Source organism: Podarcis bocagei (genome assembly GCF_964188305.1).
Source record: "Podarcis bocagei genome assembly, chromosome: 1".
In the NCBI taxonomy this organism is placed as follows: Eukaryota; Metazoa; Chordata; class Lepidosauria; order Squamata; family Lacertidae; genus Podarcis; species Podarcis bocagei.
In genome coordinates this window covers 49,213,248-49,230,888 of record NC_138125.1, presented here as the reverse complement: position 1 = coordinate 49,230,888, position 17,641 = coordinate 49,213,248, and the positions used below count along the sequence as shown (strand labels likewise).

Here is a 17,641-nt window from a genome sequence, read left to right as displayed (position 1 = left end):
CCAGTTCTACGCATTTCCACAGCAATCTGTGGTTTTCTTTTTTAAAAAACAAACTCCTGAGAATGGAGTTTTAGTGTAAAGTTCCTGATAAGCAAATTTTTGTATGCAGTTTCGGTGAATAAACCAATTTTTGCAAGTGATTCCCCCCAATATGCATTTTTGACTAGCATTTTCACTAATAAACACATTTGTATTCACACTTTCCACTAGTAAACGTATTGGAGGAGGGCATGTTTCAAAGAATATATGTGTTTCAGTTCATATATTGGTCTGAATAATGCAAATTGGGTCATTTCTCTTTGTGATGCAAACAAAAACAAATCGGTTTCCCATACTGGACGTATCTTAGAGATCCAAATGGGTCCAGTAGAAAGAGTGGTGTCTCTCTAAGCTAAGCTGAGCCTAATGTATTTTTAATTATGCTCCATAATGGATGGACCCAAGTATGATGGTACAGCATACTTGGCACAATGCCTAATCTTGTTCTGCCCATGTTTAACAGCATGGTTTTTTGTTCCATGGTGGGCAAGGATATGCCACATTAATTGTAATAACTTTGGTTCTGCCCGGAAGGCTTGAGTCAGGCCTTCCAGTTATAACCCGAGGGAAGGCTACACATTAACCTTCGAGCTTGTTAGCAAGCGTGGCAAGGCTGGCCACCTGCACGGTTCTGACTTTTATGGCTTTTTTGTTGAATAACCTTCCTGGCTTTTGAATGTAGCTCTGCTGTTCCCCCGCCTCTTTCATTTCAGGCTCTTAAAATTTAACAGGGCTGTGGGCAGAGCAAGAGTGATGAAGAGTTGCTATTACCCAAGTAGGACCAGCTGAGTAGTGCTTTATTCTCGCCCACTTGGAAGACCTGAGCTCCTGGGGATTGATTCGGATGCATAAGTCTGTAGCTACAGTACAGCTCACAATGTGGGTGGGTTGCATGTTTGAGGATTAAAAAGAAAATAACCAAGCGATAAAATAGTACAGATTTTTCAGGCCAGTTTATCTTCCACAGGCTAAGTGCATCAAGGTTTTGCACATCTTTGGACCCGGCCATTATGGCCAATTATTGCCTAGTCTCAAATCTTCCATTCTTGGGCAAGGTGATTGAGCAGGTGGTTGCTGAACAACTCCAGGCACGTTTTGAGGATGTGGACCATTTGGATCTCTTACAGTCAGGATTCAGGCCCCATCATGGAACTGAAACCGTATTGATCGTGCTTGTTGACGATCTCTGGCAGGCTAGGGACAGAGGTGAAAACGGCTTCCTAGTTCTGCTGGATCTCTCAGTGGCCTTTGATGCCATTGACCATGACATCCTTCTGGACCGTCTAGAGTTACTGGGAGCTGGGGGCACTGTCATACAGTGGATCCGCTCCTTCCTCCTGGGCCATGTCCAGAAAGTTGTGTTGGGGGTGAGTGTTTGGGACCCCTGATCACACACGTGTGGAGTACCTCAGGGCTCTGTTCTCTCCCCAAAAAGACAACCACCCACAAACCTATAGTCTGGCTACTTTTTCATTGTCTTACAGGAGGCTGAAGTGGTTTTGTGTTCAGAACAGCAGACCTGGTTCACACATACATGTTCACTACTGCATCACAAAATTTGGCAAAGTGCAAATTTTAGCTATGCTTTGGTTTTCCTTTGGGGGCGAGGAGTGTGGATTTGATCAAATCAGCTTTAATTGCAAACTGAATTGAATTTCTCCCACAGCCCTGGTTTCTTTACACACACACACACACACACACACACACACACACACACATCTCCCTCCCTCTCTTCATCCACGCTCAATCCAGGTCAGCAAGCAAGATGATCAAGGTTCAAGGGCAAATTCCAGACAGGCAAAGACATTTGAAGGGGTGCGGAGCAGGGCTAATGAGGGGTGTGACCTGAGAGAGTCCTGGGGGCCAGATGGAGAGGCCTGGAGGGCCACATTCAGCACACAGCCTGAGGTTCCCTACCCCTGATGCCTGCCAGTGTCTGAAATCATACCCTGGGGTGTGTGAGGGAAGGCAAGCTCAGAGCTGGCCCTCAATTAAGCCAGCAAAGCAACAACGTGAATGGCAAGGCTGATGTAGTTTCTAGAATCAGATACTTGGATGTGAACAAGATATAATAACTTGCCTCCCCCCCCCCCTCTGAACGATGATGGTTACATGATTTCCTGGGATTGCTAAAGGGGAGCATAAATGACTTTCGGCTATTTGGTTCACACAATTCATCAATGGCATGTTTAGTGAAGGAATCTTGATGTTAGCCTGAACGAAGTCAAAAACAGCACTAGGGGAACATGAGGCTTTTATACCCTTTCAACAGCTCCGGACAATCTTTACCATTCCTCATATAATCAATCTCCCATCACCACACAGTACAACTGCCAAGGCGGAAAGCATATTCTTTCCTGTTTCCCCCCTCTTTCTGAATGATGGAAAGTTCTGGGAAGCTGTTATAGGGTACATTTCTTCCTCTGCAGTTAAGAGAACTAGAGGGTTAATGGGTTTTTTTAAAAAATAAAATAAACTAATAGTCTGCTTATGCAGTTAAAAGATTGAATAGGCACTACAGAGGCACAGAAGCAAGCCTGGTTTATTGTGTATACCTTTGTATACATAGTGAGAAATAAATACACTCACCCTGTGTCTACAGGACAGAAGCAGATGCATGCTAAGTATTAATGTGTGCCGGCCTCTGCTGCAGTGGGCATTTTGCCACCCTCTCATGCACATTCAGAGTTCGGCCTGCTGTGCGATGTTTGGAGCGTTCATTCTGCCTCGCTTGTTTTCAGGCTGGTCTGGAATGTTGACTCACTCCATCTCTCCGGCACATCGGGAAGCGGGCACATGGCACCAGGAAGCTCTCATCATCATTGCATCAGGGAGACAGGTATTGACTGAGCACTGAGCAGTCCAGATATTGATTCAAAGCACAGCCTCAGCCTCTCTGGTGTGTGTGTGTGTGTGTGTTTCTCCCACCGGGGCGGCTGGTTACGTCCTTCTGGTTCATTGCATTTAATCGGATTCCCTGAGCTGCAGAGCAGAGGCAGAGAATCAGCTCAAAAATCCATCTCCCTCCCTCGACAATGTTCACTTCAAAATCCAACACGGTGTCTCCTTCGCCATCGATGGAACCTGCCGATTCGGATGCCTTGGATATCAGCACCAAAGTGCAGCTGTATGGAGTGCTCTGGAAGAGACCCTTTGGGAGACCCTCAGCCAAGTGGTCCAGGAGGTAAGTGTTTGGAAAGAGCTGCAGTCACAATGAAAAGGCTCTCTGGGGAGATGGGGCGGGGGCAGGGGATGACAATAGAGTTTGTGCTGGGGGGGAGAGCCAGAAAATCGTGGGAAGTCTCCAAGGGACACTCAAGCCAGGCATGAAAAACCGTCCCATGACCAAGCAGATGGGTTCAAGTATGCTAAGGTTGTGTTTGACACAGTGTTGTAAGAGATCATCTGCAGCTTCACAGCATCTGTAGGCTAGCAGGTATGTGTAGTGGCATTTGCCCTCCTTGGAGACTGACATGGTGTCTCTCTCTGCTGCCCTCTGTGCCCCAGGGAAAGAAAATTGGAGCTAGCATTGGGCTAGCTTTAAGAAAGAATATGTGTGGCCTTTTGAAGTTCACAGAACACTTGGGTTTGGGGGACCAGGTGTTTTTTAGTGCTGCCTTCAGTGGGGATTTGGGGGGAACAAACACAGAAGTTGTGCCAGGAACTGAAGTAGCGGCTTTCCTCCCTTTTGGCTGAATGATGTGTGAACTGAATCCCAGAATTATTTTCTGGGTAACTGGTTGCATGACCTGAAGGCAAGACATGGAGCAAGTATGGCAGGGAGGAGTTGTGTTGTGAGTGATGTCGCAGGTACTATCCAATAGGGGTCTGTGACTTTCAGCCATGTTGCGTTTGCTCTCACAATTGCCACGCTAGCTGGGGAAGGTTGTGGTTTGAGCCGAGAATGTGTAACGTCCCCATAATGCAGACACATTTCCTTTACAAAAAAGACACCTGAATGTCTACAAAAAGTGGAGGGGGTTGTGTAGGCGTTTCGCCCATTTTGGATGGGATCTGAGTATCACTGGTTCTGTGAAATGAGTGTTTTGAGACGCCCATGACAATTTCTTAGGATACCAAATGTGCCCCTGGACCTAGTAATGTTGTGGACCCCCATCTTAGGCCCAGATGGAACTTGCTCCTGAGTAAATGGGGAGTAGGAGTGCTGTGGGGACCAAGTGATATATTATGAGTCATGTGGAACCGGTCCTGCTTCTACCTGATGGATAAATCTGGATAAGGGATTTGACTACAAATACTCATACATAATTTAAGAAATTGTGTCACCATCTGCAGTAAAGTACCTTCATGAGGAAAAGACTACTCTCAGCGACTCCCCCCCCTTCCTGTCATCTTTCCTTTTGTTTCATAAGTTCAGCATGACACAAGTTTTGTTAATCTGTTACGAGAAGAAAATGACAGCTAAGGTGCTTTGTGTTTACAAGCAAGTCCTATTTAAAATTCCAGAGTCATGGTGTTTCTGAAAGGAGCCAAGGACTGGTGGTTTATCCCCTGTGAGAGAGAACGCTGAAGGGCAAAAGATTCCTTCACAGTTGGCAGAAAGTTCTCTCTGATGCTCATTTCTTCCGAACTAAATTGCTTACATGCAACTCCGGCCTCAGAGTGTAATTATTAATTCAGCAGTTTTATTGCTGGAAGTGGTCACTTTTAGCAGGTAGCGTTACTCAAATACGTAAATGCATCTAAGCTGCAAGAATCAGGGGGTGCTAGTTGTAGGACAGGCATGGGGAACTTGTAGGTCTTTCCCAGAAATACAAGGGTCTTTCCTAGATCTATCTTAAGATGTCAGGAATGAGATTTTTTGTGCTCCAAATTTGGGATTTTTTTTGGGGGGGGAGGGAGTAACTTCCTCCTGTATTGAAGGAACAACCACAGGAACCTGTCTTGTTCATCTACCTAACATTGCCTACTCTGACTGGCAATAGCTCTCCGGACTTTCAGGCAGGGGTTTCCCTGACTCCTACCTGAAGATGCTGAGCAACAGATTTCTCCCATTCTAAATCCTTTCCCAAAGTTCCTTTCTGACATACAGCATCCCACCCCAACCCTAGTTTGGTCAACAGCCCTTTTCACTGTTTTGATCTAACCCTGTAGCTGCTTTTGGACATATCTCCACCATCACACGACTGCTCCAGCCCTGAGTCACCATCATTTGTCACAGACTCATAGACTTTTAGAGTTGGAAGGGACCCCGAGGGTCATCTACACTCCAACCCAACCCTCTGCAGTACAGGAATTACAACAAAAGCATCCATGACAGATGGCCAGCCAACCTCTGCTTAAAAACCTCCAGTGAAAGAGAGCCCACAACCTCTCAAGGGAGTCTGTTCCACTGCCCAACAGTGTCCAGGGCCACTAAGATGAGCTTCAGACCTAATCAGAGAAATTAAGCTGAGTGTTTCGTATCCCAACCCAATACTCAGCAGCCACGATACTGGACCACCTCCTTGCAAGGCAGGGATGCCGTCTTCTGCCCATAGTGCAGCTGGTGCAAAGGAAGGACAGGTTAGGTTAATCCAAGGGAACGCAAGGGACTCTTTCTGCTAACATAGCTGGTCTCTCTGGTGCATGTGTGACCCCACCCTTCTCTGTTGTACTTTCCTTTTAAGTCCCTACCACCACCCTGAATTAAGGCTTTAATGGCAAGAGAAGTTGGCACTGAAGAAGAATCTACCCAGGATCATCTACATGCATCCTCTATTTGAACAGGACCACCAGAGAAGAGTCCTTCTCCTTTGAAGGCATCCTTTGTTTGCAATGCTGTGTGTTCCAAGCCCAGTTTAGAGATAAAGACCAGAACAGAATGCCCACCTAGATAGGCTTTCGGTCTGATCCAGTGGGTGGTATTTGCTGTCCCATTTATTGATGAAGAATGGTCACAAGAAATGCTGGTGAAATTTTTGGCACAACTGTACTGCCCATTCCTAATAAAGGTAAAGGTACCCCTGACCGACTCTAGGGTTGCGTGCTCATCTCGCTCAAGAGGCCAGGTCACGTGGCCAGCATGACGAAGCTGCAACTGGCGAGCCAGCACCAGTGCCGCACACGGAAACGCCGTTTACCTTCCCACTATAAAGCGGTACCTATTTATCTACTTGTGCTTAGAGGTGCTTTCGAACTGCTAGGAGGGCAGGAGCTGGGACCGAACGACGGGAGCTCACCCCGCCGCAGGGATTCGAACCGCCGACCTTACGATCAGCAAGTCCTAGGCACTGAGGTTTTACCCACAGCGCCACCCGCGTCCCCGCCCATTCCTAATAGCAGTATGTATTTGAACAGAACTTAACCATGATACATACATATAGGGAATAACTCTGTCATTTAGAAGCCTCATGAGAATAATGGTATGTTGTTTGTTAACTTTGCTGCCTTAAATGTGCATTCTGTACTTGACCTCCTTTGTAAAGTTTTATTTTGAAATCTTTAAGATAACCTTTTAGTTTCCTGTTGCTTTGAACGTATACTGTACTTTATATTTGACTTTCTTCAGTAACGTTTTGTTTGGGATTGTTTTATTTGATGTAGGTTTATATTTCTTAAAAATATAAAGCAGTATAGAATGAAAATAATAATAATAATAATAATAATAATAATAATAATAATAATAATAATAATAATAAGGAGGAGGAGGAGGAGGAGGAGGAGGAGGAGGAAGCAAGTTTTTAAAAAGCTCCTCATTGTTTGACCGTCGCCTGCCCAGGAACATTTTTGGACCCATCTGTGACCCGCACTTCGAGAAGCACTGCACTATACCAAGGTTCCAAAGCCATATAACAGTCATGATTAATCAGGGGAAATATCTGAACAAACTTTAGTTAACAATTCAGGTCAGACAGAAAACTGCAATTAACAAATAGGGACACAGCACAAACCCTATCTTCTCCTCCACACCAAATGTCTGTTGCCTGACCTATTTAAATGGCTTTGGAAATCATCCTGGCTTTGATTGATGGGAGTTGTAGTCCAGCACATCTGGAGGGTAGCCGGTTGGGGAAGCCTGTCTTACCCTTCCAGGCAGCACATGCAGCCGACTGAGCAGTTTCAAAACTGAACCGCCCTGGAGGCTGCCTTGTTCCACTTTTACTGCAATATCCCCAGAGGAGGAAAGATCACCCCAACATCAATTAGTTGCTATACTTAGTTCCTGGAGCTATTCCAAAAAAAGCATTGTGGGCTCCCAAACCCAACAATGATGTTATAATCTGCGGGGAATACTTAACACAGCCCTTTTATGTTTTCAAAACGCGCTTATGAATATTACCTAACTAATCTCATTGACTGTGTGTATTAGGAACAAAACATTTATGGGTGGAAAACAAGCTTTTGTGGAGTTGATCCCACAATCTGGCTCTTTTTCTTTTTTTCATATAAGCAGTCTCAGTCATGCCAGGTGTGTGTACAGAAAAAACATACTGTGTGAGTCAGCAGTTTGTGAAGGTAGTTCTCTGGAAAGAATACATGAGGCAGAATCAGTGCCTGGATGTGATAATGGACTGGATGTCAGTAAAAAAACAACACACCTGAGAATCCAGAAAAGCTGGAGATAGCGTTAGTAACTGGCTCACCTGTCCAAGTGTGTGCAGTTCACCCTGTTCTGAAGGGGGTTATGCGCTCCCTAAAGCAGGAGTGTGGAGCCTTCCACCTTTGGGCAATCAACATAATAAACACTACTGAACATTATGTCCTCTGGCTAGAATTAGCAACACTGTGACAGTGGGAGCTTATACAATTGTCACCCGAACCCTAAGATTTATGTTGACATCATTAATGTGAGTACTATACTCCCCTACCATGAACAATTTTTGTCTATTTTTGTTGTTTTTTTAAAAAGGACGCTTCATCAATTTCTGGATATCTTCTGTACTGAATCCTCTAAAAGGCAGCAGAGACAACACTTACCTCCAGCTGTAGGGCTAACCTCCACAAAAACTTAAGTTCAGAGAATAGAGATTCCCTCAGCTGATTTTTCCTCTCAAAGAGGGCTTAGTTCCAGTCTTGGTGCTGTGAGGTGCTTTTTGCTGTCCTGCACCTGATGTCAGGCAATTGGCATTGGGATAAGGATAAGTACAGTGGTACCTCGGGTTAAGAACTTAATTCATTCTGGAGGTCCGTTCTTAACCTGCAACTGTTCTTAACCTGAAGCACCACTTTAGCTAATGGGGCCTCCTGCTGCCGCCGCGCGATTTCTGTTCTCATCCTGAAGCAAAGTACTTATCCCGAGGTACTATTTCTGGCTTAGCGGAGTCTGTGACCTGAAGCGTATGTAACCTGAAGCGTCTGTAACCCGAGGTACCTATAAAGCGGTACCTATTTATCTACTTGTGCTTAGAGGTGCTTTCGAACTGCTAGGAGGGCAGGAGCTGGGACCGAACGACGGGAGCTCACCCCGCCACAGGGATTCGAACCGCCGACCTTACGATCAGCAAGTCCTAGGCACTGAGGTTTTACCCACAGCGCCACCCGCATATTGGCATAAAGTGTAAGGATAAATGTGGCTGTACTTTTATGGATACCTTCCATGTCTAATTTAGGAGGATGGCTCAAGCAGGATGGAGGACTAGAATGGGAAAGCAATTCCACACAAATGCCCTTTGAATGACCACACCTGATTTCAGCTCTTAAGTCTTCTCTAGTATTGTCTTTAAACTTCCTGGAATCCATTTTATTATACCTTTTAAAAATGAAGAGTTTATATTTTTCAGGGAGTAAAAGTGAAATGCTGAAGACCATAATTTCTTGAGATGTGCATTCGAGTGGCGGGGGAGGTGTCCCATCCCGGTCACAGTCGAACAGACTTCTCAGGTTCTTCTAGTGCACTAAAATAAACAAGTCTGCACAGCATGGGCAGCGATCCTTTACCATGCCAGCTTTCACTCATGGAAAAGCCACCATCCACCTCCAGCCTTCAGTTCTTCACTAAGAAAACAAGGTCTTCTGGAAGACCAAATGCTAAGAAATCTTTAACACTAGAAAGCCCAGAGTGTGGCCACAAATGAAGCAACTTTGCTCACTTGACGGAATGGAAGTAAAAAGTGATTCTCCCTCCTCCTCCACCATCACCACATGTCCTAAGTGGGTTCAAATATTGACAATAACAAGAAAAAGGCAACTGGCTCCTAATGAAGTTGGCAATAATAGATATTGGTGCAGTGGCCATGGTGTCAGACTAGGACCCGGGACACCAGGGTTCGAATCCCTGCTTGGCCCTTAGCGCTGTGATCTAAACCACTGAGCCTCTTGGGCTTGCCAATCAGAAGGTTGCTCTGTCCCACCTCCTGCCAACCTAGCAGTTCGGAAGCACACCAGTGCAAGTAGATAAATAGGTACTGCTGTCGTGGGAAGGTATCTCCGTGTGCTCTGGTTTCCGTCACGGTGTTCCGTTGCACCAGCAGCGGTTTAGTCCTGCTTGGCCACATGACCTGGAAAGCTGTCTGTGGACAAACATTGGCTCCCTCGGCCTGAAAGTGAGATGAGCACCGCACCCCATAGTCACTTTTGACTGGACTTGACCGTCCAGGGGTCCTTTACCTTTTTACCTTTTTTACCTCACCAATTTGTTGTGAGGGTAATATGGAGAGGGTGACCTTGAGTTTCCTGGATGAAAAGTGGGAGTCATTACATATCTCTAGGCACCAGGCAAAAAACATTTTTCATCTCCCGGGTCTTTGTTTTATTAAACAATCTATGGCCTTTGAAACTGTGTGTGTGGTTATTATTATTGTTTGATATCATGTTATGTATTTTTGTGTTTTTATATTGTAAACTGCCCTGTGATCTTTGGATGAAGAGTGGTATAGAAATGAATGAATGAATGAATGAATGAATATAACTAAACGAAATATTAGAGAGTACCTAGACTAACATTTTGCATTTGAGATGGGGATGCAGAGATTTCCCTTTAGCCATGCCATTGTTGACGGAAGTGCTTCTGGAGTGATTTACTGAGGAACTGGAGAAAATACCTATCTAAGCAGCAGCTTCTGGTGATGATGAATCAAGAGGCCCTTATTCTGCTTAGACAGAAAGTGCCTTTCCTTTGCCAAGGCTGAGAATTGGAATTGCTCTGAAATATATTAGCAATTAAGGGCAAACCTATAATCTAAAGAAATATTGGGAGCTGCAAACCTCTCAAGCTCCTTTTGTCACTTTGAGAACATTCAAAACAAATCTCCAGCCTGGATAATTACATTTCACTTTAGGCTTCAAATCCCTAGACAATGTCAGTGAGTTCTATATTCAGTTTTTTCATACTCTGCTATTGTTGCTTTGCTCCTTTCACACATAAGAGCAAACATGGGGGAACAGTGTATCATTCCAGTATTTGGCCTCCTGAGATTCTTAAGCCCTCCAGACTGCAGAGCTAAAACTTAAATGTACAGATAATATTCATAGAACACTCTCACTGCTGGGATGGCTTACAGTAGCAAGGGATTATCTTCGTCCCATTAGAGGGTGAATTCGTAGTCATCTCTTTCGATCTAACTTCTTCTCTGGGTTTGCTGGTGAAAACCCCTCCACAAAGATAGCCACCACCCACTGGCATGCATTCAGTGGATCCTTAGGGGGACTAGACTAGTCCCCTACATGTTACCCTGGTGCCTATTTCCCAAAGCCCAGGAGGCTTCTGCCCGGCTTGGAGAGGGAGGCTGGATACTCATGCACATGTGATGACCCCTCCCCAAAATAGCCCACGCACACCACTGCCACCATCCAAGGGTGAAAAATAACCACATTCAGTGATTCAGCCAAATCCATCTCCACTTTATAACCCAATGTGTAATTGTTTTCAGGTTGTATCTCTTGTTTTTCATGAAGTTGTGTGTGTGTGTAAAACAATACAAATGAACTACTAGCAATAAAAGGCCTTCTCAAATTATCTTCTAACTTGGCTGATTCACAATGTAGCAATTTCTAACGATGGATAAAATTATTTTGAATGATTGTTTTGGCTGATTATGCCAAAATCTGCTTCTGTCTTCCACCATTTTATGCCTGGCTCTGCCCCTGTGCCACCATTTTGTGACTAGTGGGCCTCAGTAATTTTCAGCCATCTCAGGTGAGTCCTGAGGGTAGAAAATTTGAAAACCTCTATTCTAAACCTTTCAGGTCTGCTAGTGCCAGGTCAGCCTATTGGTTGGAAGCACAGAGCTGTAAGGGCAGCTACAATACTAGCTGATCAGCACATGTCATTGGAAGGAGAGAGCGTGGTGCCCATTGCTAGAGAGATCTGCAGGTCAAACACAAGGTTTGGTAATGTTAGCACTTTCCACAGAATCATGATACAGTCCACCTGCCGTATTGTCATCCATATGAAATTATTGGGGAGTTAAGTGTTTTTATAGAATGTAATATTTCTGTCTTCCTTTCTTTTCAGGTTCTTTATCATCAAGGAGAGTTTTCTGCTTTACTATGCTGAGAATGAAAAGAAGAACTTTGAAAACAATCGCTACTTTAATATCCACCCTAAAGTAAGCAGCATCTGCAAACATAGACACCTGGAGCTAGACTCTTGTGTATCTTCTTCATAGAAGATATCCCTGGAAGAACCTAGGTGTGCTAACTGGGCATTAAAAACACGAATGTGTACCATATTTTTCGCCCTATAGGACGCACTTTTTCCCCTCCAGAAATGAAGGGGAAATGTGTGTGCGTCCTATGGGGCGAATGCAGGCTTTCCCTGAAGCCTGGAGAGCAAGAGGGGTCAGTGCACACCGACCCATCTCGCTCTCCAGGCTTCAGGAAGCTATCCACAAGCCTTGCAAGCCCGGCGGGAGGTCCCGCCGGCTTGCTTCTCCCCATCGCCAGCCCCATAACCTCGGGGGACAGCGGGGCAAGCCGCTGCCCCACAGAGGCTAGAGAGGCTGTCCCTGAAGGCAGAAGAGGGAGACGGAGTGCTCCGTCTCCCTCTTCTAGCTTGGGGATGGCTGCGCAAACCTGGGGGGGAAATAAAATTTTTTTCCTTGATTCCCCCCCCCCCCAAAAGCTAGGTGCGTCCTATGGGCTGGTGCGTCCTATAGGGCGAAAAATACGGTATATTTATGATTCTTGTCCCTTTTAAATATGAATGAACGGGTATCCAATCATTTCCACTGTGGGCACTTGAGTGTTGCCTAACTCAGGGGTCAACCGGTGGCACTATGGGAGATCTCAATGATTAAGCTGGGATATGAGGATTCAAGTGGACCCATAGGTACTCTGGACCTTAGTTGTTCAGGGCTTTGTAAATTAAAGATATAACAATCTAAGATAGATCCATATTATTATGGCTGCTACTGCAGAGGGGCTGAAGCTGAAAAAGAGTGATGTCGTCCGTGGCTGAGGGGAGATCTAAATGGGGGACTTTCTGGTTTTTCTCTAATCTCACCAAATGGTGAGCTAGAAACCACCATGATAGATACCCATTGACCCTAACTCATTTTAAGCTGTAAAGGTAAAGGTAAAGGGACCCCTGACCATTAGGTCCAGTCGTGACTAACTCTGGGGTTGGACTGCGGCGCTCATCTCGCTTTATTGGCCGAGGGAGCCGGCGTACAGCTTCCGGGTCATGTGGCCAGCATGACTAAGCCACTTCTGGAGAACCAGAGCAGCACACAGAAACACTGTTTACCTTCCCGCCGGAGCGGTACCTGTTGATCTACTTGCACTTTGAGGTGCTTTTGAACTTCTAGGTTGGCAGGAGCAGGGACCGAGCAACGGGAGCTCACCCCGTCACGGGGATTCGAACCGCCGACCTTCTGATCGGCAAGCCCTAGGCTCTGTGGTTTAACCCATAGTGCCACCCGCATCTCATTTTAAGCTGTACCATGCTGCAATTCAGTAGGGAGTCACACGAGCTAGTCTAAATTTTTGGTGTATCTCCGCAGGGTGTCATACCTCTGGGCGGCTGCATCGTTGAAGCTAAAGAAGAGCCAAACATGCCTTATGCAATGAAAATCTCCCATGAGGACTTCCACGTAAAGACAATTTCTTTTTCCTCCTCAGTTTACAGTATTTTTTCAAGCTGTTGCAAGCCGCCAATTAAGGAATAAGCTGAGTGTGCTGACAGATGAGAAATGAATGTGATTGAAACTGCCGCATGCAGGAAGCTGCCTTATCCCAAGTCAGATCATTAGTCTATCTAGATCAGTATTGCCTGCACTGATTGGCAGTGACACTCTGGGATTTCAGATAGGGGTCCTCCTAGTCCTGCCCAGGGGATTGAACCTGAGACCTTCTGCATGAGGATGCTCTACCACTGAACTACAGCCCTTCTCCACTATATAGCCACGCTGCATATTTCTTATGGGGAATGGAATGACCTCCCCGTTTTATTTTCTGTAACTGCAGCTTTTGACATAAGGCGCTGCGGTTTCAGAAGTAAGGCTGTTTCTAGACAATTAAACTGGTTAATACAGGGGTTACAAGCCTTTCTGGGCTTGTGGCCACCTTTGCAAACTGGAGAAACTGTTATAGACACCGCAACCTGCTATATTGACTGCAACATAGTTGAGCAAAAGATTCCTTCTTTGCAGGGTGTTACGCTAGATGATTCTCCCTTCCAGCTCTACAGTTCTGTGATTCTATGAACAGAGCACTGCTTTCACGCCTTATTCTAGGAGGAGAGGGAACCCTGTGGATGCCAGGGAAGGCCTCTGTGGGCACATGTGCACCCACAGACTCCATAGTGGTGATCCCTGGGATTAATAGTTATTTTCTCTCCCCCAGGGACCTCTGAGAATAGTTTGTGAGGGTGACTGGGTATCCCTGATCTAACTACAATTCCCAAGACTGAGAAAACGATGCAGGTTACTTAGGAACATGCCTTATACCTAGTCAGACCATCTAGGTCAGCTTTACCTACAACGACTGGCAGTGCAGAAACTCCAGGGTTTCAGAGGGGGGGTCTTTTCCCAGCTTCACCTGCATTCCTACCAACATTTCTCTGATGAAAATACATCGGAGAAATACAACCCACACTTCTTACCTGGCTGCCCCAGCCACTCTGGGCAGCTTCCAACGCATATAATAACATAACAAAACAATAAACATTAAAAAAACATAACCCTTCTCTTTACACGATTGCCTTCAGATGGATCGGGGGTTGGATAACTCTATACCCTCCATCATTTCTCCAATGAAATAGGGACATTCTAAAGAAAAGTGGGACATTCCGGGATTAAATCAGAAACCGGGGCGGCTTCTCTAAATCAGGGACGTCCCTGGAATACAGGGACACTTGGAGGGTCTGTACCTGGAGATGCTGATGTTTGACCTTGGGATTTTCTGCTTGCAAACCTGATGCTCTGCAACTGAGCGACAGCCCTTCTTCCCCTGTTAAATTAGCATAAAACTGATATGTCTAGTACAGATATACTCCCTGGACACTCGTCATACACAAACAAAGAGGTTCAGGTGGACCTGGGATTTGGGCCAGATCAGACTGAGGCAGCCCCAAATCACCCTGAGACAGATTAGGTCCATTCCACCCACTTTTCATCCAGTCAAAAGTGGGTGCAGCCAGGTGTGTGTGTGTGTGTGGTGTGTGACTTTCCTTTCTTCCCTTGCTGACCACATGCTTAATTGCATGACTGGGCAAGGTCCACAATCAGGATTGGGGTGGCCCCAGATCATCCAGGGTTGGATCAGGACTACTCTGAAACACTGGGTTAGGCCCCAAATCAGATCAATGGGCCCATGCAACAGCTCTAATATTTCCATACTACTTCTCTCTTCATAGCCGCTGTGTTTCTCTTTTAAGGGTACCATTGTCCTGGCAGCAGAATCAGAATATGAACAAGCCCAGTGGCTGGAAATGCTACAGGAGTCCGGGAAAGTGTAAGTATCTGAGGAGCTGTTCTGTTAGGCTTGCGCTTACTTTAAAGCTACTATTTACCTAAGCTCTGGTTTCATTAATACTCTAATTGTTAGTATTAATACTATCTGCTGCTCTTTGGGGGCTGTATCCCAAAATATATAATTTGTAGTAGTAAAGCCAAGAGGGTAACAGAGATAATGGCAAGAATATGGCCACGGTCAGAAATCTGTGATGAGAATGAAGAGCTTGCATGCCCCTCTCCTCAGCCCAGCGACAAGGAGAAATTTTGATGCCTTTGCTTCAGTTTTACTTTAACCAGAATTCAGCATTTTGTTCAACCTCTCAGCCGTGGTTAACATTAGCTGCAGTTTGTTTAAACAAGCCATCTCCTGAAACTATAGTTTGAAGTTGCTTTGTTTCAAACAAACCATACTCAGTGTTAACCGGTGTGGTTAAGAAAAAAAGAGAACCAAAAGCTCCCCAACTCCTTGCAACTCCACCAGAGGAGGGGAGGGAAGAACATGCAAGCCTGATGGAGCTTGCGGCAATTTGTTCTCATCAAGCTAAACTACAATTTAGTGGGGAGATTTGGAGCTGGGATCAAGTGAAAATTGGGTATGACAACTGAAGTGGAGGGATTTTCTATGGGGTGGGCAGGAATAACAGCCCTGGAAAGGGGAGTGGGAATTGTGGGCATATCCAGCCAGAGTTAAGAACTTAGACACACATTCCTAATTCTCCCAGTGAAATCAATGGCATTTAAAGGTACTTAACTCTGTCCGGATTGTGGTTTGACTCTGAGAATGAAAGCTGCTTTCTCCAGGTACCACTGCATCATCAAGTCCCAGATTTCGTAACTTCCTAGTAGGCACATTGTTCTGACAAGCAGAACCATAATACATTTAAGACTAGGGAACTTTACAAAGTGGCCTCTGTACTTAGGTTACCGTGTCCAGGAGTGTTTATTATGGCACTTACTATTGTGGTTCTGTGGCCAGGAGATGAGGTCCCTTCCCTCCTAATCTAGATGCAGGCAACTAGGACCATAGATGCATTTCAAGATGAATCTCATTATGTTCTTCTCATCAGCATTCATGCAGCTCCCCAAAGTTCTACAAAGAAGTCTGTTACTCCAAGATTCTTACCCTGCTTTTGCACACCTGTAATATTCAGCAAGCATGTTTTTTTTTTTTTACTAAGGCTGCAGACCTTTGCACACTCAGATGTACTTCCAGTGAGTCCAGTGCATAAACATAAGAAGGACTGAGCTGCACACTTGCATTTAGGTGTGTTTTATATTGTTTCAGTGGGCTTAGGGACCCCACACTGAGCATGGAACTGGACTGCAAGTGCTTGTCCTCCTGACCTTCAGGCTGTGTTTCACATAATGAAAGGGGAAGCTCTTTCCATCTCCGAGAAGTAAGCAAGGCAAGGGCTACAGTGGGAGGCACTCCCAAAACAGATGGGGAACTTTTAGAGCCCTATAATCGTCAGCTAAGCTGCTTAAGTTTTGCTGTTTGCTCCATACCAGCAGTTTATATCCAGCTAGAAAGATTTTATTTCATTGAAGCTTACAGGGAACAATTTAAAAAAACAAACCCTTTTCACCCACCAGGGTTTATTCTAGGTTTTGTGTGTGTGTACTCATACTGGGGAAGCAAGGTCACACACAAGTGCAATAGCAGGACAAAGCACATAATAACTTTTCATAAAAGGCGCTTATGCATCAGACATAGCATTGGCCATCTATGCAGCAGTCCTAAGCAACCTTCTTGGCGGGTGTGACTGAAACGGAAAACTGGCTTGTGAGTGAACATGCACTGGGTTGTTCTGCCAGTAGCTGCAAGCGTGAGTTTCCAGCTGCTCCATGTTGACCTGGGACCCATTATCCCAGAGATAATAAACAATGGGCAGCTGGCAAAATCTCATGAGTGGACTTGCACAACATCCCATTCCTCTCGTTTGCCCTGCAGACACACTGCTTTGCAGGATCCCCCAGCCCCCCACAGCCGTTTTTGGGGGTGCACATGGGACTGCAGTTCACTGTTGTATGAATGAATGTCTGCCCCACTCACCCCTGGACATTACTGGATTTCCTCTGATGCACTTTTAAACGGCTGACTCACCCCTTGCATGTGCAAATGAACGAGGGAAGAGAGTCAGCAGCACCTAATTAGGCTGTGGAAGCTTCCAGCCTCTTATTGGTTCACAGTATAATTTGTTGACTGGTTGGCAGGCCTTAAAAAAAACCAACCCTGGAGTTAAATCAGACCCGGTCCTGCTCATTATGTCAATGTCCCCTAAGCTACCTATGTCAGCTTACCTGAACTTTCTGCTCCAGTCCTCCCTTGTCTTGCTTCATGGACTGCTACAGAACTTTCTCAGACCCCAACCTCCGTTGCCTCTTCCCCTCTTTATGGGACTTGCCTCACCCCTAAATTTACGAACCATGAAGTATGCCATCAAGCCAACCTGGCTTCCAGCCTTCAGGCTGATAATCAAGCGAATGTCTGCAGGGCAACATACCCACCAGAACTCTAGGCCTACAGCCCAGCTCAGTCACAAGTAACAATCTAGATTGCTGCTTGCGTATCTTTGCTGCAGAAGCAAAATCACCGAAGAGCACCTTTGCTGCCCAGAGGAGTTTAAAATAGCTCTGAGGAATTGCTCCACCAGTCATGCAGTTGCTTTGTTAGGAGAGAAGCAGAGAGCCCGTGGCGGTGAAGGTCAAGGAGCATTTTGAAAAACATGGGCTTCGGCGGGACAGAAGCAAGCAAACTGGCCATC

The 17,641-nt window shown here is 45.6% G+C and overlaps 1 protein-coding gene across 1 annotated transcript in view; it reads left to right on the top strand.

The window, feature by feature from the left end:
• The first annotated feature begins 1,899 nt into the window (after nt 1–1,899).
• PLEKHD1 (pleckstrin homology and coiled-coil domain containing D1) overlaps nt 1,900–17,641 on the top strand; it is a 24,218-nt gene continuing 8,476 nt past the window's right edge. Inside the window, exons 1-5 of the mRNA XM_081168879.1 lie at nt 1,900–3,223; nt 11,435–11,528; nt 12,924–13,013; nt 14,798–14,874; nt 16,055–16,088. Of these exons, the coding sequence (XP_081025005.1) occupies nt 3,075–3,223; nt 11,435–11,528; nt 12,924–13,013; nt 14,798–14,874; nt 16,055–16,088 (444 nt within the window). The 5' untranslated portion in view covers nt 1,900–3,074. The remainder of the gene's footprint in view (nt 3,224–11,434; nt 11,529–12,923; nt 13,014–14,797; nt 14,875–16,054; nt 16,089–17,641) is intronic.